Raw genomic sequence first — 23,634 nt, 5'->3', positions numbered from 1 at the left:
GTCAGAGACCGGAAGATGTCCAAGCGGCTGGGCCCTCAAGGAACCTGTGTCGTTATGTGCCTGCAGGGACCAAAGACAACATGGAGGGGGGAGGGGGGAAGGGGGAGGAGGGAGGGGGAGGGCTCCACAGGAAGGGAGACAAGCAAAAGCCACAGAGAGCTGGCTGGCGGTGGTGGGGGGAGGCTGAGCAGTGCTAGGTTCTTACAGGCAATCCGGGGGAGCCAACAGCACCAGGAAAACCTGGAGGGCCCTGGTGGGAGAGACAGGCAGGTCACAACTCATAAGCACAGTCACCCTGGGCATCATCTGGGGCAGGGGGTCGTGGGGAGAGGAGATCACAGGAATATTTCCAAGGTGGCTGGAAAAGAGACTCATTGAAGACACCCACTCCTCCCCTTGGCTCCAGGAAGAATGGCTCCGCCATCAGCAGAGATAAGAAATAGCCCCCAGAGTCAAAGGGCCCTTGCCAAGTTCTCTCGAGTCCAGCTGGACACCCTTGCTGGGGTGCAAGCCCATCACGCCAGCAACCTGACCTCCAGATGCCCCCAGCTGGGTGGCTCCCTGCTTCTAAGGTGACTCGCCACCAGCCACTTGTTCTCCAAAGAAAGCATTTTTGGTTCTTTCCATCTTCCCTGATCACTTCTATTTTCCTGCCATAGCAACACCATGGAGGACTCCAGGGGAGACATCCCTGGTCTGGCCTCTGTAGACCTGCCCTAGAGATGGCTCTACAGAGCAACATGGGGCAGTTCTGTGTTAGCCCCTAGCCCCTGTAGCAACTGGTGGCGTGGAGGCATGAAGGAATCTGGTCAGGTTGCCACACACTTTCCTGGCAGCCAAGACCACAAGCCAGACGTCTAGGCCCTCCCGCTGGGGAGCGTGGGACCATTGTGTAGGACAGTGTAGGGATGGGGACAGGGAGACAAGCGGGTGCCCTTGAGGGCCTCCCCCTAAGCAGGACCATAGGCAGAGCAGGATGGAGCAGGCCAGTTCCAGGGGCTCGGTTGGTGGGAGTCCACAGTCCCCACCGATGCTCTGATGAGGGAAAGGAGTGGGCAGTAGAATTTCCCTCCTTCTGCCCTGCCCAGCTTCCTGGATACAAGACAGAAGAATGGTGTCTGGGCATCAGGACCCTTTCAAGAGCTTCTCAAGTGGGCCAGGAAACCACGGATACTTACAATAGGGCCTGGAGGACCCGGGGAGCCCCTCATGCCAGGCGGACCCTGCAAAGGAAGCCAAGGGAAATGGAGGAAGAGGCTCAGGCCCCCACAGAGCCCCAGGATCTCTGCAGCCTTCCTCCCAGCTCACCACAGCCAGAGTCAACAGAGGGATGGCAAAACAGGGCCATTTTAGCTGATAGTACACCTTTCATTCAGTTCATTCAATCATCCAACAAACATTTATTGAGCAGCTATTATGTCCCAGGCACTAGCCCAGGTGCTGGGTACACAGCAATAAACCAAACATAAAAAATCCCTGCCTTGTGGCACTGACAGTCTAGGGGAGAGGTGGACGGTAACAAATAAAACAGGGGCTGGCATGTGGTGCTCAGCAGATGCTGAGATGTATTTCCTAAATAAATGAAATACATAGTATTCAGAGGGTGACACGTGCACTGCATGGACTAGAGGTTTTAGGGTTGGTGGGGGGTGGTCAGTTTTCAAGATGTCAGGGGAAGTCTCCCTGAGAAGGTGATCTCTGTGCAAAGGGTGGAAGGGGCAAAGGAACGAGCCCCAGAGAAGAGATGCAGGCAGGCGAAGCAGCTGGCGGGAGCAGAAAGGTGTCCTCTGGGCCAAGAGCGGCCAGTGTGCCAGCAGAGCAAGGGAGTCAGAGCCATGAGACATGCCAGGTGACCTGAGACTCAGAGCCCCCCGAAAGACTCCCAAGAGACAGGGCACCACCGGAGGGCCCAGGAGGACATTTGGCAGGAATGAAACCCATCCCCAGGACCTGAAGGCCACTTGCGTGGAGAAACCAGCCCCCTTGGAGCCCTGCCCAGACAAGGGCCCGGCCGAGGCCTTACCTCTTCTCCTCTCTGGCCGGGCAGTCCCGGAGGACCGGGCAGGCCGGGGCTTCCAGCACAGCCTGGATCCCCCTCACCGTTGTCTCCCTGGAGTGGGATGGGGACGGTGAGCTGAGCAGCCAGGGCCCTCCCTGGAAGCCCCGGGCACGGGCGAGGAGCAGGGGCCACTCACCCGGGCCTCCTCAGCTCTTGGGCGCTCCCGCTCCACAAAGCACTGAGGAGGACAAAGGCCCTCCGTCAGGTGAGGCAGTCGAGCGCTCTCCCTCCACCAGGCCACCCCGGAGCCCAGCCTCCTACCCGGGCACAGCTGTCCAGGCCTGGCACGCCGGGGATACCCTGGTCTCCCTTCTCTCCTTTTTCCAGGAGCCCCACTGGGTGGGCTGTCTGCCCCTGGACACAGTCCCCGCAGATGCTCTGACGAGAGAGACAGGAGAGGGCAGCGGGGCATGGGTCCCAGAAGGCCAGGGCGGGCCGAATGGGGGAACCCCACCCCGAGCTCAGCCAGGGCGCCCTGCCCAGCCGTCCCCCCTCCCCTCGCCCACACACACTCTCTCTCCCCAGCCATATCCCTGCGGTAGCTTCGCTCCATCCTCAGGGGACCCAATCCCAGCACTGGCTTTGAGTTTCCTCCAGGAAGCAGCTCTGTGGGGCCAAGCCAAAGCCACTTTCCAGACAGGCGTGTGGGAGGAGGCGGAGGGGCCTGCAGAGGGACCATCTGTCCCGGCTGTTCCTGCAACCTGCACCCACTGTGAGGACACGCCACGAGGATTCAGGCTGAAAAGGCCGGCTCCAACCACAGCTTCTCTGCCCAAGGGTGCAAAGGAGCAGCTGCAGGAGGAGCCAGGCCCTTTGCAGACACCCTCTGGGATGTGGCTTGCCCTCCTGCCCCAGTAGATTCTGACTGTCATGGGCTCCTTGGTTCACCCATCTGTGGAGGAGTGTCCCTGGACCTCTGGGCAGGATCTACATTCACTGTTCAATGCAGAGCCCAGTGATAATGGCTGGCATTGACTCAGCACCCATGATGCCAGCCATTGTAATAGGCCTTTGCACATTATCACATTCGCTCCTGACAGTGCAATGAGGCAGGTAATCTTATAAGCATTCTGGAGATGAGAAAGCCGATGCTCAAAGAGACAGTGTGACTTGTCTCAGGTAAGTGGGAGCCTGTGCTGGACTCTGCTCTGCTTTGGTCTGAGGTGGCACTCTGTCCACAGGTCAAGTCTTCCTCTGGGGTGCCATCTGACCCCTTCTCCAGACCACACACTCAGTTCCAGTTTGAGGTCCTCCACAGAGCACTTGTCGAATCCTGCATTTGGAGTCATGCAATCACCTGCCTAGGGGCAGGACTTGGGGTATCCTCGGCTTGCCAGGAGCCAAAGGGAGAAGAAATGGGGCTTCATTGCCACACTCCATGGTGATCCAACCTGCAGCTGCTGTCAGAAGGTTAATCCGACAGGAAGCTACTTCTGGAGACATCTGCTGTCCAAAGCAGGGCCGGGGTGAGTGGTGGCAGGGCAGGCAGTCCTCATGCTCTGGCCTATCCAGGCCCTCGGGGATAGTGGTAGGTCCAGGGCTCTGGCTGGCCAGTACTAGAAGGGGGTGACCAGGATGGCGGGGGAGGGGAGCTCTGGAGAAACCCCGGAGGATGTGGAACTGGTGGAGAGGAGAATCCAGGTCTTGTTTCCAGAGGCGACTAAGCACAGGAGGCCTGTGTCACCCTCGGTGCCAGATGCTTGGAAAATGCATGTTCCCTCACCAACAGCCCCATCGTGTCTGCAGCTCTCCCTGTGTGGTGCTGAGCACTTCCCACAGCGATCCCATTAGGAGGCTTCTCTGCCAATTCCTCCTCCTTTCCTCTTACCCTCTTACCTTAAGGAGGTGCTGTTCTATTGGTAAGGACCCCTGCAGGAGACAAGATGGGAGGGCTCAGGCAGGTGAGGGGAAGGGGGTGGGGGACTGATGGGATCAGAAGGAAGCCACAGGCCACCCTGGCTTCTCCATGCCTTGCAGGAGGGAAGGAAGAGGGCCCCCACTGCAGCTAAGGGAGCTGGCACAGGCAAGCTCGTCCCTGGGAATGGTGGGGAGGGGGCTGCGCAGGGCCCACAGTGCCCCACCAGTACCTACCAGTTCGGCGGTGAGCCCAGGCTGTCCAGGCAGACCAGTGTTTCCAGGCAATCCCTGCCGCCAAGAAGATACTGAGTGAGTGGACTTGAACCCGAAGGCAACCCTGCTTCGTGCCCACCATCCCCACTGCCCCTTCTCTTCCTGCAGAACCAAGACCCCGGCTGGTGCAAGGCTGGCATCCATCCTTAGCTCAGAATCTCCAGACCATTTGTGGGGACAGTTGAGGAGGTCCAGAAGGATGACCTCCCCCCCGCAAAACCAGTCCAGCAGGGAGTTAGAGGAACGTCCAAAGTCAGGCAGAGGGGCTTCCACATCATAAGTAATGACATTTCTTTCTCATACAGCTCCTCTATAATCTCATCGAATCATAGCGTTGATTCAATGAGATTGAATGCAGAACAAAGACTTCAGAGAGGCTAAGTAACTTGCCCAAGGTCACAAAAAGAGCAAAGGGCAGAGGTGAGATTTGGAGTCAGGACCATTGACTCTTAACCATGATTCCAGCACCTTCCACAAAAGACATTCCCCAGAACACCTGTGGACACAGCAAGGCGGGGGCTTGGGAGCCAGACCTATGCAGGTGTAAGCCCCTTACTACTTCACTGGTAATTTCTGCCAGCTTACTTGGAAAAAAAAAAATCTCTGTGCCTCAGTTTCCTTATCTGTGGAACAAGGATGGTTTACAGTGAGGCGTAAAGGACACTGTGAGTGTGAGGAACTCAGGTGAGGTGTTTGCCACATGGACTCCCTGTGACCCCTGCAGGCTCTCAATGCACATTTGCATATTAAATACCCCACGGAGGCCTGGGAGTATGTTCCAGACACAGAGGAGGCGTGCATTAAATACGTGTTGAGTGAACGCACCACCGCACACCCGGCTCTCCCCGCCCGGGAATTCCTTGGCCAGTACTGAGAGCTGGCCTCCCTTCAAGTGCCAGCTCCCAACGACAGAAGAACATGCCACCTTCCCCTGCGAGCCCTCCCTGCTCCAGGCCAGGCCCTACCAAGGCCAAAGAGGACTGGCGTCAGCCTCCCTCCCACAAGCTCCTGTGCCACTAGTTCTGCATCCTGAGTGGGTTTACAGGGTAACAGGCTGAGGACAGTGCCTGGCGCAGGGAAGACACCATGAACCTGTTCGTGATCCTCATGCACCTAAATTAATCTGCCCTGCTCCACCTGCCATTGCCCGTGGGTTAGCTCTAGCCTGATACTTGGTTGACTTCCCTGCCCTGCCCTCCTAGAACTAAGTGTCCCACCTGTTGTCCTACCAGAGAAGCCAAGAATTACCCACTCACTAGCTACTATTGGCCTCAGGCACATTGCTTGATTTCCCTGCCTCAGTTTCCCCTTCTGGGAAATGGATGGAGGCTTACAAGAAATTACATTACTTGAGCAAATAAATGATCTCTCTCTCTCCCGGCCCATTTCTGAGCCTGAATACAGGAGCTGCTCCCTTCCTGAAAGGACTGCAGGGCCGACCTGACAAGGAAGAGCCATATCTTGCCTGGCACAGGGCAGGTGCCTATTCATGGCCGCCTCGGCTTGGTCTCTGGCACTGGCTTGGGGCAAGGACTCCAGTGCCTGGGACCAGACTCTGCAGCTACTCTTTTCTGCCTTGTTCTCCACCCGCATCTCTTGGCAGGGTTCACACTCCATCAGTGTGTTAATGGGTCACTTTGCAATGACTCTCATGCTTCCCCAAGCAAACTGCAAGACCCCTGCAGACAGACTCCCATTTCCTGGCGGTGCAGCAGGATGCTGGGGCACTTGGTAAATGTGTGCTTGGCCCATGGGGGACTGAGAGTTGGCTCTAGTTCTGAGCTCTTGACGAGACAGAGAGAATTGGATCCCGGCAGAGACTCCCATCAGCAATGGGGACTCATCAGAACAGATTCTCACCCCCAGGGTGGCAGCGGGGGATGTATAAAATCTCTAGGGCGGGAGGTAGGGGGTAGGGGAGCAGTTTGTAAAAAGCTTCCACGTGATTTTGCTCTGCTTTCTTCAGGAGCTGGGAGCCAGATATGCAGAAGCCACTGCCTCTCCCTCCTAGGACCTTCAGAGAATGGGACCTGGTCTGTACGCTGCTGGGGAACTGTCCTGCAGGTCAGTGGCAGCGAGGAGAAGATGCCTGGCACCAGGGAAGCCCAGTCCAGCGCTGCCAATTCCTAGCCACACGACCTCAGGGAAGATACTTCACCTCTCGGAGCCCATTTACCCAGCTGAGACTTAGGGATAACACCATCTGCCTATCAGAGTTGATGTGAGACTCAAATTAACGAGAGAATGGATATAAAATAATAAAAGTCATCACTGGCCTAATGATGGCTAATGCCTCCTAAGCATTTACTATGTGCCAGGCACGGTTCTACATGTTTTGCACATGTTAACTTGTTTAAAATTCACAAAGGCCCCATGAGGTACATGCTGTAATTATCTTCACTTAACAAATGAAGGAAGTGAGACAGAAAGGGTGAGTAACTTGCCCGGCATCACACAGCTAGCATGCGGCAGAGCTGGGATTCAAAGTCAGGCTGACGGGCTCTGGAATGCACTCTCTCATCACTGTGCCACACGGATCTCCACTCCCACTGCTCTCCCTTCCCTGTCTCTGGCCTCCCTGCTATTCCCCCAACTGTCAGGCCCAGTTCCGCCCCCAAGCCTTTGCACCTGCTTTCACTGTCAGGAGCTCTCCCTCACGGGCCTACTCACTCATTTCCTCTAAGTCTGGATTCTTTCCAACCCTCTTCTCAAACATCTTCCTTGCCCTCCTCCTACTTTCTGACCCCACACCCTGCTTTATCTTCCTCCTCACCACAGATCACTTTCCAACAGGCTGTATTCCATTTTATTTCTCTATCTTGCCTATTGTCTGCCTCACTTACTAGAATGTGTGCTCTAAGAGGGCAGGGATTTTTATTTTTGCACCCTGCTACGGTACTAGCACCTAAAATAGTGGCCGTAACTTAGCGGATGTGCAAAGATATTTGTTGCACAAATGAATGTCGCACGCTGCTCCAGAACACTGGAGCGCCACATGAGCGTAAAGGATTGTTGGACCCAGATTCTGGGTTCCTGACAGCTGACCAAGGGCTGAGCTTGGCCCGAGAGTCAGTAGGGTGTCTGGGCCAACACACAGCAGGGTGTTCCTCAAGAAGGCGGGGACTGCCCACAGCCTGCCCTAAGGGATCAATGGCCCTCTCCCCATGCCGCTCTGAGGAGCAGGAATGGAGAGGAGTGAGGATGGCATGCATAGGTGTTGGGTGGAGGCGCAGCACACAGCCCAAGCCCTGCCACCCTGCCACCCTCCCTCCCAAACTCCCATTCTCTCTCCCCTTTTACCTGTAGCCCAGGCATTCCAGGAGGGCCAGGTGGTCCGGGAACCCCTGGGGGACCCTGAGAGAGAAAAGAAGCAATCAGACCCAAAAGAAAGCTCTGCCCCACTGCTGGGGGGCAACAGCATTAGGGTGGGCAAGCCGTGGGGCGCTGGCGGACACGTGGAGACAGAGGAGACAAGCGACACACACCTGCGGGCCCGGCTGCCAGGAGCTGCCCATCCAAAGTCCCGGAGCACCCTGGGTGGGAGTGGGGGTCGCAAAAGAAGGGAGAGGTTATAGGCAACGTCCACACCAAGCGCAGGGCTGCGTGGGGAGGCAGCTGGCCCAGGCGCAAAGCCCTGCGGGGGGGCCCTCGCATGTTGAGCCAACACAGGAAGCCAGGCCTCGCCCCCGGCTGGGGGAAGGGCTCTCAGCACCACTTACCGGCATGCCAGAGAAGATGGGATCCCCCCGAGAGGGGCAGGAACACTCCCCTGGCTCGCCCTGAAAAGACAAGAGCCTTTGTCAGAGTCGGGGCAGGGGGCAAGGATGGAGGACCTTCTGGAAACCAACATCTGGGAGGCAGCCCGGGTTCTAGGATGAAGAGGCCAGGGTTTAAATCCAGGATCTGCCTCTTATGACTGTGTCCTTGGGCAACCTGTTCAACCCTCTCGAGCCTCAGTGTCCTTATTTGTAAAATGAGGGTAATAGCACCAAATGCAGAGACTGTCAGGAGGGTGGAATGGATGAACGTACAGAGTTCCTGCCACTGGGAAGCCCTCAGCCCCAAATTCTGGCTTCTGGGTAAGCCCCAAGTACTGTAATTCCTGTTGGTTTGGGTTCAGTGTCAGTTGCCACACAGGTGTTCTGCCTCCAGGACACTCACGGCTTGGCCACTGTTGTCCTGCTCCCCTTGGCCGGGCCCCGTCCCCCAACACCTCTGCCCTCTCACCACTGGTCCTCCCCAACTTAGCTCCTGCCCTGGCCTCTGATTTAGGCCCCATCTGCAAGTGCAACTGCCCCTATGGGTGTCTTGGAGCTCTCTGGGTCTCCCAAGATCCTGGCTGTGCCCTGGGCCAGCAACCAGGTGAAATGAGAAATGTGCAGGGCCCCTGTTTCCTGGAACCAGGGAGCTGGGGGTAGCAAGGAGACCAGGATGACTCCTCAGCCTCCATCCCCCATTCCAGAGCCAGTCCCATGTGTACAGATTCCCTGGGGGGCGGGGCTACTGTTAACCTCCCCACATACGGGCCACAGGGCCTTGGGACTCACCTTCTCTCCCTGAGGTCCCTTTTCACCCTGCAGGGAAGAAACACAGCGAGGTGAGTAGATGGGGTGTGAAGGTGAGACTCCCCCTGCTAGAGCTTCCTGCTGCCCTGAGACATCATACTCACTGGCATCCCCCTTGCTCCTGGAAGTCCAGTTTGTCCTTGCTGTCCATCGGGGCCCTGAAGGGAGAGAGCCTAGGGTCAGTGGTGAGCCTGGACTGCAGCCAGCCACGGGGCCCACCTGTAGGGGAGGGCGATAGCCCATGTTCCTGGAAAGAAGGGCCTCTGGCGCAGGAGACAAGGAGCAGAGGAAGGAGGAGACGGGCATTTCCTGAGCACCTTCTGGGTGTCAGGCACCGGGCCAAGTGCCTGTCACACAACAGAGTGGGATCCCCCTCCCAGCCTTGCAGGACAGTACTGTTCTGCTTTACAGGTGAGAAAACTCAGGCTTCAAGAAATGTTGTAATAGATTCCCCAGCACGACTGCACCCAGCTACAGGAGGCCCGAGGTCCCCTCTCCCTCTCTCTCTCTCTCTCTCTCTCTCCACCCCCACTTAAGCGCTTGACACACACTCTGTCCTCTGTCACAAAGGTTACCTCCGATGACTTAGACAGAGACAGGAATTTCTGCTTTTATTTTTCACCAAGAATTTGGAGACTGGCTGTCACTCATGTTGGGTCACACCACGAGCACAGTGTGGCAGGCGCCCGGGCAGTCCAGCTCTACCGGGCCACGCAGACTGGCTGTGTGGACATGGGCAGGTTCCTGGCCCCTCTAGGCTTAGGGCTCCCTCAGGGGGCTCTATCAGTGATTGCCAAACTGGAACGGAAATTTCTCTAGGGATCCATAAAGACAGAAAAGATATCCTTCACTGGGCTATTTTCAACATTACCAAAAGCCCAAGGAAATTACACATTTGCTCACGACCTGGCATGGCACAGGCTGGCTGGAAGGTAGTGTTTCTTTGATTTAGGCTAGAATTATACCATCTCGTACAAGTCTAGTAGGTTCATGTGGAGTGGAAGCAGACTATTATACAGGTATTTGATGAATGAAAGTGAGCAAATGCATTTAATATTACTTAATCTATGTGATTTGTTCAATAGACACATCTTTTAAAACGGAATCATTAGTGGGACAGTCATAAAGAGAGGTCTTTGAGGGTAATGAAGTTGAAAGTATTGCTGGTCTCGAGACACCTGTGCTGTCCAGTAGGGTAGCCCATAGTCACGTGTGCTTATTTAAATTTAAATTAATTAAAATTAAATGAAATTTAAAATTTAGCTCCTCAGTTACACTGGCCACAGCTCGAGCACTCGATAGCCACATGTGGCTAGTGGCTACCCACTCGGGCAGAGCAGAACAGAACATTTCCATCGGCATGGATAGGTCTATAGGGCAGCAGCCATTTAGAGATCCCCCAAGACCCAAGGTCTGAAGTGGGGGGTGGGTGAGTTAATATACATGCTTTGCGACAGGCAGACCTGGGTTCAAGTCCTGACTCTGACTCCTCACCCTCTGGCCTTCAGCTTCCTCATCTATGGAACAGGGACAATCACAGCCACTCCCTTACTGGGATATTGGGAGGTTTAAGTGAATCTCTGTTGGTCTAGAGCTTAGCACAAGGCTAAGCTGTCACTGCTCCAAAAATTGTGATGATAAGTAATGTCCATAGTCAGGTGCCCCAGTCCAGGCAGTGTGGCCCTCCTTCTTGGAGGCTGGGCTTCTTTCCTCCCATGCCCCATGCTGCCGGCCCCGGTGGGGTCAGCCCCGTGCCCTTTTCCCAGCAGCAAGAGCCTTGGCCCCAGCAAGACCTCCAGCACAGCGTGCAGAGAGGACCCTTACCGGAGGCCCAGAGACACTGGCACCAGGGGGCCCCATAGGCCCAGCAGCTCCTTTCAGCCCCGGAGATCCCTATAAAAGAGAGGGCACAGAGGCTAAAAGGGGGACCAGGCAGTTGAGATGTATCAGACCAGGTCTGGGGTGGCCCTGTGATAGGCATGTCACAGGTCCTGTGCCCCCTGTCCCCTCTTCCAGGGCACTCCAAAGGATCTCAGGGTTAGTGCCTTATGAGGCAGAGGCTCACCTTGGCGCCCTTCTCTCCAGTGGGACCAGGAGGCCCTCGAGGTCCTGGAAATCCCTGCAGATGGAAGCGCAGTTGGTTAACCCCTACCCTAAAGTGACCCCTTCCCACTCCTCACCCCAGCCCTCCTCCAGGCCCAGAGCAGACGTACCTGAATGCCAGGCAAACCCTGGACTCCAGGTTCTCCCTGCAAGTCAGAAAAGACAGAGTGGGCCACAGCTGCCCGAGCCAACCTGTCCCACTGACATACCTGGTCAGGGTGGGGAGTATCTACCAGCCAAACTCAAGAGAGCTCCCCAGGAAGACTGTGAGGATGAGAGAGGCAGACGGCAGGGGGCAAAGGGAAGATCCTCCACAGAAGTAATGGCAGGCCAGGGCTGCTGCCCAATTCCTTATCTCAGAGCTGTGCCCTTGAGCATCTGAGGGCAAGCAGAGCTCTGTAGCTGGGGAGATGGATAGGAGCGGGCAGCTGGCTAATGGAAGTGCTGGGGGGTCTGGGGCAGGTAAGCAAAGGTAAGGCTAAAAACTCACCTGGGGCCCTTGGGCTCCCTTTCCTGGAGACCCAGGCTCTCCCTGAAGAGGTAGAAGGACAATCCTTGGCTTGAGATTCCCCACTCACCCTTAACACGTTTTTCTCCAATCTCTTCCCCTTAACCTCTTCACTTCCATCTCCTCCTACCCTGTAGCTGATCTTCCCCACTCCAGACCCAATGCCCCCATGTTTCTGCCCACCCAGACTCCTCACCACACATACCTGCAGCCCAGGCTCCCGGGACCAACACATACCTGGATGCCCTTCAGTCCTGGGGGCCCTTGAACTCCAGGTAGACCAGGCTGGCCCTAAAAGATACAGGTGGCCCATGGGTCCCTCAGGTGGAAGTGAAGGCAAAGCTCAGGCAGGGAAAGACCAGAGGGTTGGCAGCCGGAACTCACCGGTTTACCAGGCCGGCCCACACCTTCTGGGCCTGGTTCTCCTTTGGGGCCGGGCTTCCCAGGCAGTCCCACCGCATTCGTCACTGCTCCCTGCAGGCTGGGGCAGGCACTGCACCCATCACCCTGGTCAGAGACACAGCCAGGAGCCCTGAGCCAGGGCTGACAGCCAGGCCAGCAGCAGGCATCAGAAAGGGAGCCCTTGTGCCCCTTGAGAGAGCTCTGCCCACCCACTGCCTCTGCCTTGGTCTGGGAAATAAAAACATCCGCTGACACTCCTTGCCCTTCTCCTGCCTGCTGGGGAGAAGGGCTGAGGCCTCTCCACCCGGTGACTCTGGTATCCTGTAAGGCTCACAGCTTGACTCTGCAGTCCTTCCCACTCGTTAGCTCTCAGGCTGATTATTTTTTTGCTCATGCAACAAAACACCCCCTGCCCAACCCACCTTTTCTCCTTTAGGGCCTACGGGGCCCCGAACGCCAGGCTCTCCCGACAGGCCTGGCTGCCCCATGGTGCCTGGCACTCCAGGATCTCCAGGATTCCCAGCATCACCCTGGAAGGAGTAGGGTTCACAGATGGCAGAGGTGACCCAGCTGGGGGCCAGACTGCCCTCTCGGGGACTAAAGGCACTCGGAGCCCTCCAATGGGGCTGAGGGCTGTGCAGGGAGTGGGGAGTAGGTAGGTGCGGGGCAATCAGGACAAGGAGGTGGCAGGCTCATCAGAGAAGCAGTGCCCCCCCACGTGCACGAGGTTCTCACCTTCTGCCCCTTCAGTCCACGCTCTCCGGCCCTGCCCTGGGGAGAAAGCATTTCTAGCACCCATTCACTCACAGCGGACACCCCTAAACGTCCGGCACTGTCAGACCCAGGGAATACAACAGTACGGAACACAGACCAAAATCTCTGCCCTGTTCTAGGGAAGCAGTATTGTAGAGATTAAGAGAAGAGACGAGCCAGGGACCTGCCTGGGTGGGTGATCCCCGGGCAAGTTGTTACTTAACCTCTCTGTGACTCAGTTTGCTTATCTGTCAAAGGGGATGATAAAACTGCAGCTGGCCTCTCTCCTGAGAGTCCCTGTGAGGTTAGACGAGCTAGCACACGTGAAGCAGCGCGTGGCACAGAGTGTGCACTATGTCAGTGCTCGCTGCTATCAGGAAAGCGGTAACAATAATTGGCCCCGCGGTAACTATCACTTTCTGAATGCCTATTGTGTGCTGCCAAGTGCTTCACACACATCATTCCTAGGCTCCACGGTGCCACCATACAGAGGAAACAGGCACAGAGAGGAAAGGGAACTGGCTCAAGTCATAGAGTGAGGAAAAGGCAGAAAAGAGTTAGAATTTAAACTCAGGCCCGTCTGGTCCCAAGTTGGTGCTCTTTGCACCCTGCCAGGCTGTGTCCCAGGGTGAAGGGCTGAGGTCCCTGAGGCCAGCTGCCTCTGGTTGACCCTTCCGCCCACTCCCAGCTCCTCCCCACTGCCCAGGGAGCCAAGAGACCCAGGCAGGGGTCCCTCCTCACTTTGAGCCCCACCTGCAACAACCTGGGAACTCACTTGTTTTCCTGGCAAGCCGAAGCCTGGAGGGCCAGGCTCTCCTTTGTCTCCAGGAGGACCAGGCAAGGCCACCACATAGCCGTCCTCGTCCTGAGGCTTGGACAGGGCTGGGCACGGCTCACAAGGCTCCCCCTGCCAAGCCAGGACACAGGGTTGGGGGATCCCGGGCCAGGCTTGGAATCTGGGGCTGGGGAATAGAGCTGGGCCCATTATAGCACCTCTGCTGGGTGAGGGATATCTCAGGAGAGATTTCGGGAGGAGGGGGAATAAATGAAGGTGGGGGCCAAATCATCAAGGTCTCGAACGCCATGCTAAGGAAGAAGATGTTACCCTTAGGCAGTGGGGAGCCTCAAAGGGCTTGAATTAGTACAAGAAGTTCTCCCCACTGCAGCATGGAGCATATCCCCTGACTCACCTTCTCCCCTTTGGTGCCTGTGGGTCCTGCTGGCCCTGGTGGCCCCTGTGTGATTAGAAAAAAGGCCATGTGTGAGGCCTAGCACCTGTCCAGGCTATGCTAGGGCACAGCCTAGGCCTGTTGTCCCCGCAGCAGCAGGCAGCACCTCCCACGTTTCCGTCTCCCCAGAGCTGTCCCAGAGCTGTCATATGCCGAGCACACTTACCTGGCGGCCAGCTGGCCCTGCCTCCCCAAAATTACCCTGAGGACAAACCAGAAAACATGGGGTCAAAGTAAGGAGGCATTACAGGTGCTGAGTCAATCCCAAACCACAAACCGCAAAAGTAGCCTGTGAGGACTGCTAGACTACCTCTCTCCCTTCCTGGCTAGGGACACTGCGGCCTAGGACGGGCAGGGGATTTCCCCAAGGTCCCCCAGAGAGTCTGTGGCAGGCTCCTGCCCCCAGCCTCACTTCCCAGAATCCCAGCCCCATACGCAGCCCTCACCCTGCACACAATGACCGTTAATTCAGTTATCCAACAGCCATGCACCAGACACCTCCACATCTGTGCACGGGGCCAGGTGCTGGTAGGATGCAGTGAGCAGCATGCACGAACACCTCGTGGAGCTTACACACTTGTGGGGGACAACCAGAACTTTTTAAGTTACCATAACAATAAACAGCGGTGAGTGCCAGGGAGGAAACAGGCAGGGAGATGAGATGGGGAGGCCGTTCTGGACAGGGTGGTCAGAGAAGAGTTGCCCAAGACTGTTCTCAGAAAGATGAGAATCAGGCCAGCCAGCAAAAGCACGGCAGGGGAGAGTAGAGAGGAAAAACATACTAGATGGTGGGAGTCACAAGTACAGTATCTAAGAGGTGGGAATGGTCTTGACGTGCTCCTGAGTGGAAGGAGGCTGAGAACCAGGGAGAGGAGGGCCAGGAGAAAGGCAGGCAGGGGCTGGCTGTCCAGGGTCTCGCAAGGCGTAGCAGGACTTTGGTACAGAGACAGTCGTGAAGGATGTTAAGCAGAGAAATAATGAAACCCAAGTTCTTTTTACAAGGTCAGGTTATATTAGCTGCTGGATGACAAATAGGCCGTGGACAGGTTTGGTGGGTGCAGGCTGCTGAGCCACAATGGGACTCAGACCATGGTGGTGCGCATGGAGGTGGAGAACAGCAGGGGACGTCAACAGAGATGCTGTTGGCAGGACTGTCAGATGGAGGAAAAGACAGGGATCTAGGATGCTGCAGGTTTGGGGCCTGAGGAGTGGGGGGAGGGGACATGCCATTTACTGAGGCTGGGACACCCCAGAGAGGAAGCAGCCGTGAGGCAGGGGTACAAAGCTCCATCTGAGAAATGACAGGTGTGGTTTGCCTGACAGAGCAGAGTCTAAACATATATTTCAGTGTTTGTCACCCTTGAACACTCGTCCACCCCCAGAAGCCCTCATTTGAGCAACGCCGCCTTGTAAGTTCAACACTGTCATTTGTCTCCGACACAATCATAAATACAAATGTGAACACGGGCACCGAAGTTGAGTGGCGAAGATTACAGACTCCGGAGCCAGATTCCTAGGCTCAGCTCCCAGTTCTACACTCAAACACCCATGTGACCTTGGGGAACTGACTTGGCCTTCTCTGTCTCCGATTCTTCAGCCGTAGGATGAGAATAATGGAGTAGCTCCCCCATAAGGTTTTAGGAGGATGAAACGAGTTAATACACGCACCAGCGCTTGGAACAGTGCCCAGCCCATTGTAAGTGGTAAAGGAGAGTTAAATACGGTTATTTTATTAAAAGGTAGCCTTACACGTGCCTAATTGTTTTAGATCATCAATAAAATAGAAAATACAACACTAAGGAATTCCCGTGGAGAACATGAGGGCTCTCACAAGTAGGTTCGTTGACTCCCGTCTACCAAGCACTGATGAATTTTTCTCGCTGTGGATTTGAGCTCTTGTCTGTATCCACCCCATTCCCTGCCTCCCTGCCTCCCTTCCAAGAAGCCCGGGTGCCCCTGGTGGCTAACCCAGATCTCACCTTCTCTCCTTTCAGCCCTGCTGGCCCTGGAGCCCCAATTTTCCCCTGAAAAAACAATCAAGTCACAATTAGAGCGTCCTCCCACTCCCACCTCTCTGAGACTCCACGGTCCCAGTGTCCACCCAGCAAGAGAAAGGCCAGCTTGGAATTACGAATGCCGCAACTAGGCAGGTAGCTGGACAGTTGCTTCTGTTACACAGCCGGGTACTTGGAGGTTCTAGGAGGGAGCCCTAGGGCAAGCAGCTTGGGGCAGCGGAGGGAAGGAGAGAGAAACCAGGCTGCAGGCTGGGGACACCGGCGTCGGGGCCTCCATCCTGGTCTCTGCCTGGAGGCTCAGAGCCTGAGGAGCCAGGGAGGCTCCCCGTGTGGCAAAGATGGGGCTGGACTGGGTCAGGCTGGTCACTCACCGGAAGGCCAGGCAAACCGAAGCCAGGGGAACCCACATCTCCTTTGGCCCCTGTAGAGGGCCCAAGATGCTGGGCTCCTATGGCTAAGCTGCAGGATGAGCAGGAGTCCCCCTGGGGAAGGAACAAAAAATCGGAAAGGCTCCCAGCAGTCAGGGGGTGGGCAGCCGGGGGTGCCAGTGTTCCCTTACCTTCTCTCCCTTGGGGCCTTGGATGCCAGGATCTCCCTGTAAGGGAGAAAAGGTTTATGGGCTGAGGCTGGGCCTGCAGGGGCACCCCAATTTCCTGGCCATACCCGAGGACAACAATGTTACACACCACAAACTTTTCAAATACCCAGGGGTCCTATGGGGCTCAAGATTAGCATCCAGAGCCAGGGCTAATCAACCCATGTAACACACGGAGGAAATCAGGCCAGGCTATGCTACCCTACTGGAAAGTTCCAGTACCTACCCGATCACCTTTCCATCCAACAGCTCCCAGGCCCTCCTGAAAGAAAGTATGGGTGAGGGAGTGGAGTGGAGTGGGGAGTCGAGGCGAGGACCCTGACCCAGCCCTGCCCACTCCTCCACCCCTAACCAACACCAGTCCCAGGAGGAGGGCACAGTCTCACTCACTATAAGGGTTGGCTCCACCCCAGCTTGCCCAAAAGGCATCTTAGAGGCTCCTCAAGAACCCTAGGAGGTAGCCATGGAGACCTGGAGGGCGCTCTGGCCCTGCCCCAAACTCTATGGTTCAGCCCCCTCCCATCTAGCTAAGAGCCGGGACCCTCTGCCCACAATCTTTCTATGGCCAAGAGCAGTACCCAGTCCCTGTGTCAAGTGCCCAATTCCTCTCAGGATCACACTCCCAGGACTTTTGTGGGGCCCCTCCATGGCCACCCTGGGCACTCACCTTGACTGGTGCAGGATCACCTGGCTCCCCCTTGGGCCCTGGCTTTCCAGGGAGCCCCACGAAGTTCTGGAAGCCCTCAGGCAGTGTCGGGCACACTTCACAGGGGTCACCCTAGCAGAAGGGAGAGATCATGAGTGGACAAGTTGGGAGAGACAAGTGGACCCTGGGGAAGACAAGGAGCTCCAGCTAGACACTGGTGGGGGGCCCCGCCCTCAACATTAAGGTGGACAGCAAGAACACTGGAGAGGCTCTCTGTTCAACTGACTCATTCATTCCACTTATGATTCCTGGACATCACAAAACTCATCCTCTCAACAAGCCATGGGAAGACATGGTGTCCCATTTACAGATGTGGACACTCAGGAGAAGAGGAGCTAAGTGGCACATTCATGAATCATGTGAGTGGCCGAGGCAGGACCCAAACCCAGCTGTCTAACTCCCAAGCTAGGCTCTTTATTCAGTAATCACACACACACACACACACACACACACACACACATACACCCCATAAAAACCAACAAAGTCCAGCACCCCTGATGCTCAGTGTCACCTTCAGAGAGGGGCTCCCACTCCCACCCCATCCTGGTGCAACCCGGCCTGGATCTCACCTTCTCTCCCTTCAGCCCCGGCACTCCTGGCTTCCCCTGTCAGAAGAAGCAGTGGGCGTTAGTGCCAGCCAGAGGGACTGGTATGCCAAGAGAGGGACCAAGGACTTAGCTCCCCTCTCTCTGGAGGCCTTGGCAGAGCAGCCCTGGGCATGGTAGGCCACACACCCCCTCCCCGTCCAGATTGAGCCTACTTACAGGTTTCCCGCCAGGACCTTCCTTTCCTGGCACCCCCGAGCTGCCCTGTGGTCAGAAGAAGTGTTAAGGGGGAAGCTCCTGGCCATGACCTTGGCCCATCCACCCCTTCCCCATCAGTCCCTTCTCTGAATCGGCAGTACAGTCTCAGCCAAATCTCCCATCTCCTCATGGTCAGCTTGGTCAGCAAGCACTCCCTGCCTGCTGCCTGTCCTTCTCCACGTCTAACCCAAGTCCTTCTCCTTGCAAAGGAAGGAAGAATATGAGGCCTCTGTGTAGCCCTTCCCTCGTGCAGCAGGTCCAGAGGAATCTGGGTGACCCCAGAAGAGCCAGAGCAGACAGACATGGTCAGACATTTCCAGGGCTTTCTGCTCATCAAGGCATATGACCTTAAAAGGGGCTTGGGCCTTCCAGTTATGGCCTTTCTGGTCATTACTAGACTTTGGCCTACCTGTCCCCACGCCTAGAACCCAGGCCAGGGCTCCCAAGTCAGCAAGCACTGGGAGGGGCACAATCCCCACTGAGGGGCCTGGCTGAACTAAGCCAGCCTTCTCAGCTGAATGCCTGGCTCCCTCCCTCCACGCATGCCTGCTGCCCTGGGTCCCCTTCTCTCTCCTTCCACCATGCAGGGGGTTCCCCAAGTGCCACGCTCCCACCTGTGCTTACCTTGTCTCCTTTAGGGCCTGGTGGGCCGCCTGGGTCCCCCTGAGGGCAGGAACAGCATCAGGTAGAGGCTTCCCAGAGGCCCTACATCATAGTGAGATCCACCCAAGCCCCTTCCCCCAACCAGGACCCCCAGAACCAAGTCTTATCTCCCCAGCCCTGGCCAGACCAGAGAAGAGTCTCTGAGGAAAGAACAGCAGGAGGGGCAAAGAGTACTCACCGGGGTCCCAGGAAGTCCTATCCCAGGGGGCCCAGGGTGGCCAGGGGGGCCAGGCTTTCCAGCCAGCCCCTCAGGCCCAACAAAACCAGGGTCTCCCTGGTATAGACAAGGTGGGTGTGAGAGAGCCATTGCCTCAGCCCCACCACCCACTCTCCATCCCACAGATACCCACAACTCACCTTCTGCCCTTTGGGCCCCATGACGCAGATCTCCCCTGGCCGGCCCTGTGGGGTAGAAGGCGGAAGAAGAGCCTGAGGCCTGGCACCGCCTGGGACAGCAGCCCCACTGAGATGGGCACGCACCCAGCTGCCCACCCTCAGAACCCCTCCCCAAAGCCAGACTCCAGCCCTGTGCCCCAAGGTCATCAGATGTCAACCTCAGGGCATCAGAGGTCAGGGGTCAGGCTGGGAGCCAGGGGGCCTGAGTTCAGGTCCTGTTCTGTCCCCTCCTAGCTCTGCTTCCTGGGGCACAGCCTCCCCCTCCCTGGGTTTCCGTTCTCCTGTCTGAGCAAGGCTAGTAGGTTGGACTCTGACGGCTAACTCCAGCATTTCACTGAGGGCCATGGGGTGGTGGCGAGGAAGGGTCCCGAGCACCGTACATCGCGGCCTGGCTTTCCTGGAGAGCCCTTGATGCCTCCGTCTCCCTTCTCGCCTTTCTGGCCCTGGGGAAGGAAAAGGTAAAGTGACGGGGGCTGAGAGAATGGGCTAGAAGAACCAAACCAGCCCTATCGGGAGGAAGGACAACTGGCTTCTCGACCCCCCAGTTTCTGCCTCCCCAGAGACTGAATGGCTGCAGTCACTACGGAAGGTAGACAACAGAAAGAACTTCCAGGCCAGGGAGTCTGTGGGGGCACGTGGACAGGGCAGGATGACAGGGAGGGACAGAGAGTATTGCCACTTCTGGCCTCCTGTGGGGATGGTACCCTCCGTCCTCTGGCAAGATTTTAGATATCTTCCTCAAGTCTGAGGGCACACAGGCCTCCCTGGCACCCGCCCCTCCAAATCCAGGCCCATTACCTTCTGGCCTGCAGAGCCTGGAAGTCCTGAGGGTCCCTGAGTTGAGGAGGGGACACAAGACAAGGGGTGAGGGAAAGAGCGGGAGGCTGGGCCAAGACCCCGCTGCCCGGCCCTGTCCTCAGTCCCACACTCACCAAGGCTCCTGACTCCCCCTTCTCTCCCTTGGGGCCTTCTGCACACTGAGAAGGGAGATAAGAGGTGGGAGATAAAAGGGTCACCTGGTGGACAGCAAGGACACACATGCCCCTTCTCTGGGGGCTGACCCCATATGGGCCTTGCCTCCAGGTCTTTATTAAGATTTTATCCATTTATTCATGAGAGACACAGAGAGAGGCAGAGACACAGACAGAGGGAGAAGCAGGCTCCCTGTGGAGAGCTCAATGCGAGACTCGATCCCAGGACCCCAGGATCACAACCTCAGACGCTCAAGCCTCTGAGCCACCCAGGCGTCCACCTCCAGGTCTTACCTGAAGTGGGGCCTCCGGGGAGACTCGGACGCAGTCACTGCCCTAGAGGTAGGGAACCAGGGATCTGGGTGAGACCCTGTTTTGAGAAGGATAGGCTCAAGAGTCCCACAGTCCCCTAAAAAATAGAGGCCTCTGTAAACTGACTCCTAGAAAGACCCCACCCATCAGCCCCCATGTAGGCCAGGCTGCAGGATTTGGGCTGAGCTGATGGGATGGCTCACATGGCAGCCCACCCCCAGGGTACAGCTGGGGAGGGCCCTGCAGTGGGCATGGCTGGGGCACTTACCCGGGCTCCCTTCTCTCCTTTGGGGCCTGATGGGCCAGGCAGGCCTCGCTCACCTTTCCCTCCCTGTGAATGAGATCAAAACAGGGGTTGGGACCCGAGGGAGCACATGGAAGACCTGCCGAAGCTCTTCCCAGCCCATCTTCACCCATCCACCACGCTCGGGTGTGTAAATGAGCACAGCCTGCCCCAACCCCCAAGCATGCACACAGCATATGGATTCCATATGCATTCATCCATATGGCCCTCCCACCCCAAGAGGCTATATTTGGCAGATCTATAGTCTCACAAAGAGGATACTTTCCCCACACCCCTACCCAAGCACGCGAGCTTGCACGCAGCTCGCCCTGGGGCACATGGACACATATGCACGGATGCACACATGTGGGATGACAGATCCATGATGGGGAGTGTCAGGCTGCCAGAGTTCAAATCCTGCCCCTACCGCTTACTAGCATGTGACTCAGGGCAGGTCATGTCACCTCTCTGAGACTCAGTCTCTTCAGCAATAAAAAGGGACTCATGTCAGCCCCTCCTCAGGGGGCTGTGTCGAGGAAGAAAGGTGACAGTGCACGCAAGGTGCTCAGCACAGAGCCTGGCACTCACACAACACTCACACAAAGGCAGCCCCAGGGGCTGTGCGATGTACCCTTGGGCACCCACAAGCACACAGCTCCACATTCACATGTGTGCCACCTACCCTGTCGCTCATGCCCTCTGTGGTCCTGTCGGGCCCACAGGCACAAGGGCTCACTCCCCCCACCACAGGGGGCCACACACACATGTGAACGTGTGTCCCAGGAGGCACACAGCCAGACCCCCACACTATCACCCCAATACCCCCAGGCCCACATGGGGCACTGCTGAGTCTCAGTTTTTTCTGAAGTAAAATGCTAGTGGCCTCCCCACTGGATGCTCGAGGAGGGGGGAAGGTAAGAGATGTGCAATGCAAGTCCCAAAGCCTGATGTACAGTAGGACTCAGAAAAGGGGCACCTTTAACATCCTTATACACACACAGCTCCCTACTCTCCCCAACACACACACACACACACACACACACACACACACACACACACACCTAATCACCCCCCACACATACAGGTTCGGGTAGCCCTGATAGAAACACACAGCCATGGGGTAACACACTGTGGGATAGGCCGGGACTTCCAAAGCGGGCAAGAGTGTCCTGTTCTCCATCTTGGACTCACCTTGGGTCCAGAGGGACCGACTGTCACCTGGGGGGCAAAGAAAACATTGTACCTCAGGGATGGAGGAAAAACCAGGGATGCAGAGAAGGCAAGCAATTAAACAGGGTCACACAGCATTGTGGCAGGACCAACACCCCAAATCCAAGACCACCAGCAGATCAACAGCTCTGCCTCCAAGGCCACCCAGCATGCTGACTTTATATCCTAAGGCTGTCAGACTTGCAGAGGGGTCTAACCTACCTTCTTTAAACTGCCGGCTTTAGCTAGTCCCACCCCCTACTTGTTAGGATTACAGGGCTGTTCAGTTGCCATGGTAACTCCTGCATATCCGGGGACCATCAGCCTTACCAGATTTGGTGGGGGGCTAGATGGAAAGAGGGCCAGGCAGCAGAGGAGTACTTCCTGTGTCCCCCAAGGTCAGGGGGCTTGGAAGAGAGGGTAACCAGGGCTGTGCCCTTTATAGACTAACGTGGCATGTCAATTCAGAATGTCAGGCTATGGGAAAGTGGTGACCTATGCCGCCCATAGAAGAAGAAGTACAGTTGGGTACTAGCTATGCTCACACTGAGCCCCTCTCCTTTGTCCTTCTGTACCCCAGAGGGAGGCTGGACCAGAGCCAGCTAGAGAGGGATATGAGGGGAGGTCCTGAGCCAACATGGGGTTGGGGGCCAGTGCCCAGCTGTGCCACCCTGAGTCAGCCTTCCCCTTCTCAAGGCCTCCAAGCTGATGTGGGAAGCCTTCAAGCAGGGCAGCCCCGAGTCCTTGTGGGAAGTGGAAAGCCGGGATCAGCAACCAAGGTCCTAGCCCTACCAGCCACTATCCTGTCCCCATTTCACCCCGGATCCCAATACATTGTCTGGATCACAAGGCGTGAGGCTTCCTTCCATGAAGCCCTTGGTGGGGATGGGGTGGGAGTCAAGTCCAGCTCTGGGGGATGTGCAGGGAGGGAGTGTGATAAGAGCACAGAGGTCCACTTGTTTTTAACCAGAAAGCCAACTAGCCCACTCCCAGCCCCCGCCCACTCCACCCTGCACACTCTCTATTCACTCACATTGCTTTCCCGGGCACCATGGACACAGGGTGGACACTACAAGGGAAGAATGGGCCAAGAGGTCAGTTCTGAGAGCCCGGAGCCGGCCCTCCAAGCCCCATTTCCCTGCACACACACAGCAAGCACACAGAACATCATGTGTGTCCTGGGTGAAGTCCAAGGGAGCAAGAAGATAGGAATCCTACCAAACAAGCCTCATCCCTCAACTCCCAGCATCCCGGAGCCAAGCCATTTCTCACATGAGGAACTGAAGCCCGGAGAGAAACAGCAGTGGGATCTGGGTCACGCAGCATGTGGGAGCAGTGAGGCCCAGAATCTGGGGTCCCACAGCCAAGGCTTGGACTCTTCCCATGATGCCCGTGGCCATTTGCTGCCAACTCAGCAGGAGTGTCCAGGACGAGCCCCTCCTCCTCTACCCACCCAAGGAGAGGCAGCAGGCAGACAGGGCCCAGCACTGAACCCCGAAGGAATGCTAGGGGAGCTGAGTAGTCATCCCAAACCCCCATGCCCAGCCTCAAGCGCCCCAAAGTCTGTCAAAAGGGTTCATGCTGGCACCTCCTCAACCAAGCTCTTTTTGCCAGTCTAGATGGGAGGCTTACCTCATTGGCTGCTGGCTCCTGACGGGCCTGGGAAGAGGGAGGGCATGGTAATGGGCAGGAAGCAGAGGGTATGAAACGCTGCTTCCAATACTCCTACCCAAGAACCATCAGGAGCGGGTGCCCTACATTGTGCCAGGTACTGTCTGTCTCGCCCCCATTCATCCTTCCTTCTCCGAGCTGGCGCCTATACAGCCTAAGCTCTGTCCAGGAGTGGGGGCAGGTGGGAAGAGTGTAGGCGTACAGTGGCTTATTCAAGGGGTTTACAGAGGGTACAGAGAGCAGACCAGGTCACCGTGAACT

At 56.7% G+C, this 23,634-nt stretch overlaps 1 protein-coding gene across 8 annotated transcripts in view; it reads right to left on the bottom strand.

Annotated features, from left to right (window-relative positions):
• The window catches only part of COL16A1 (collagen type XVI alpha 1 chain), a 48,915-nt gene that overhangs the window by 17,708 nt on the left and 7,573 nt on the right, over window positions 1–23,634 (bottom strand). For 3 of the 8 annotated variants that reach the window (XM_026014340.2, XM_026014341.2, XM_072750432.1), the window contains 41 exons: window positions 23,335–23,361; window positions 22,736–22,771; window positions 21,685–21,711; window positions 20,479–20,541; window positions 20,193–20,234; window positions 19,860–19,904; window positions 19,726–19,761; window positions 19,308–19,370; window positions 18,889–18,933; window positions 18,710–18,805; window positions 18,493–18,531; window positions 17,830–17,874; window positions 17,635–17,670; window positions 17,027–17,137; window positions 16,586–16,621; window positions 16,324–16,359; window positions 16,136–16,246; window positions 15,729–15,773; window positions 13,916–13,951; window positions 13,711–13,755; window positions 13,296–13,427; window positions 12,503–12,538; window positions 12,190–12,297; window positions 11,750–11,872; window positions 11,603–11,656; window positions 11,348–11,389; window positions 10,968–11,003; window positions 10,820–10,873; window positions 10,579–10,647; window positions 8,859–8,912; window positions 8,737–8,763; window positions 7,909–7,968; window positions 7,675–7,722; window positions 7,490–7,543; window positions 4,151–4,204; window positions 3,896–3,928; window positions 2,321–2,437; window positions 2,196–2,237; window positions 2,024–2,110; window positions 1,179–1,223; window positions 206–250 (listed from right to left, as the gene is read on the bottom strand). In XM_026014340.2, coding sequence (XP_025870125.2) covers window positions 206–250; window positions 1,179–1,223; window positions 2,024–2,110; window positions 2,196–2,237; window positions 2,321–2,437; window positions 3,896–3,928; window positions 4,151–4,204; window positions 7,490–7,543; window positions 7,675–7,722; window positions 7,909–7,968; window positions 8,737–8,763; window positions 8,859–8,912; window positions 10,579–10,647; window positions 10,820–10,873; window positions 10,968–11,003; window positions 11,348–11,389; window positions 11,603–11,656; window positions 11,750–11,872; window positions 12,190–12,297; window positions 12,503–12,538; window positions 13,296–13,427; window positions 13,711–13,755; window positions 13,916–13,951; window positions 15,729–15,773; window positions 16,136–16,246; window positions 16,324–16,359; window positions 16,586–16,621; window positions 17,027–17,137; window positions 17,635–17,670; window positions 17,830–17,874; window positions 18,493–18,531; window positions 18,710–18,805; window positions 18,889–18,933; window positions 19,308–19,370; window positions 19,726–19,761; window positions 19,860–19,904; window positions 20,193–20,234; window positions 20,479–20,541; window positions 21,685–21,711; window positions 22,736–22,771; window positions 23,335–23,361 — 2,340 coding nt within the window. The remainder of the gene's footprint in view (window positions 1–205; window positions 251–1,178; window positions 1,224–2,023; window positions 2,111–2,195; window positions 2,238–2,320; window positions 2,438–3,895; window positions 3,929–4,150; window positions 4,205–7,489; window positions 7,544–7,674; window positions 7,723–7,908; window positions 7,969–8,736; window positions 8,764–8,858; window positions 8,913–10,578; window positions 10,648–10,819; window positions 10,874–10,967; window positions 11,004–11,347; window positions 11,390–11,602; window positions 11,657–11,749; window positions 11,873–12,189; window positions 12,298–12,502; window positions 12,539–13,295; window positions 13,428–13,710; window positions 13,756–13,915; window positions 13,952–15,728; window positions 15,774–16,135; window positions 16,247–16,323; window positions 16,360–16,585; window positions 16,622–17,026; window positions 17,138–17,634; window positions 17,671–17,829; window positions 17,875–18,492; window positions 18,532–18,709; window positions 18,806–18,888; window positions 18,934–19,307; window positions 19,371–19,725; window positions 19,762–19,859; window positions 19,905–20,192; window positions 20,235–20,478; window positions 20,542–21,684; window positions 21,712–22,735; window positions 22,772–23,334; window positions 23,362–23,634) is intronic. The other 5 variants (XM_072750430.1, XM_026014343.2, XM_072750433.1 and 2 more) reach the window with 3 other exon arrangements.

This window comes from Vulpes vulpes, chromosome 2 (assembly GCF_048418805.1).
Source record: "Vulpes vulpes isolate BD-2025 chromosome 2, VulVul3, whole genome shotgun sequence".
NCBI lineage: Eukaryota > Metazoa > Chordata > Mammalia > Carnivora > Canidae > Vulpes > Vulpes vulpes.
This window is presented reverse-complemented; position numbering and strand designations above follow the sequence as displayed.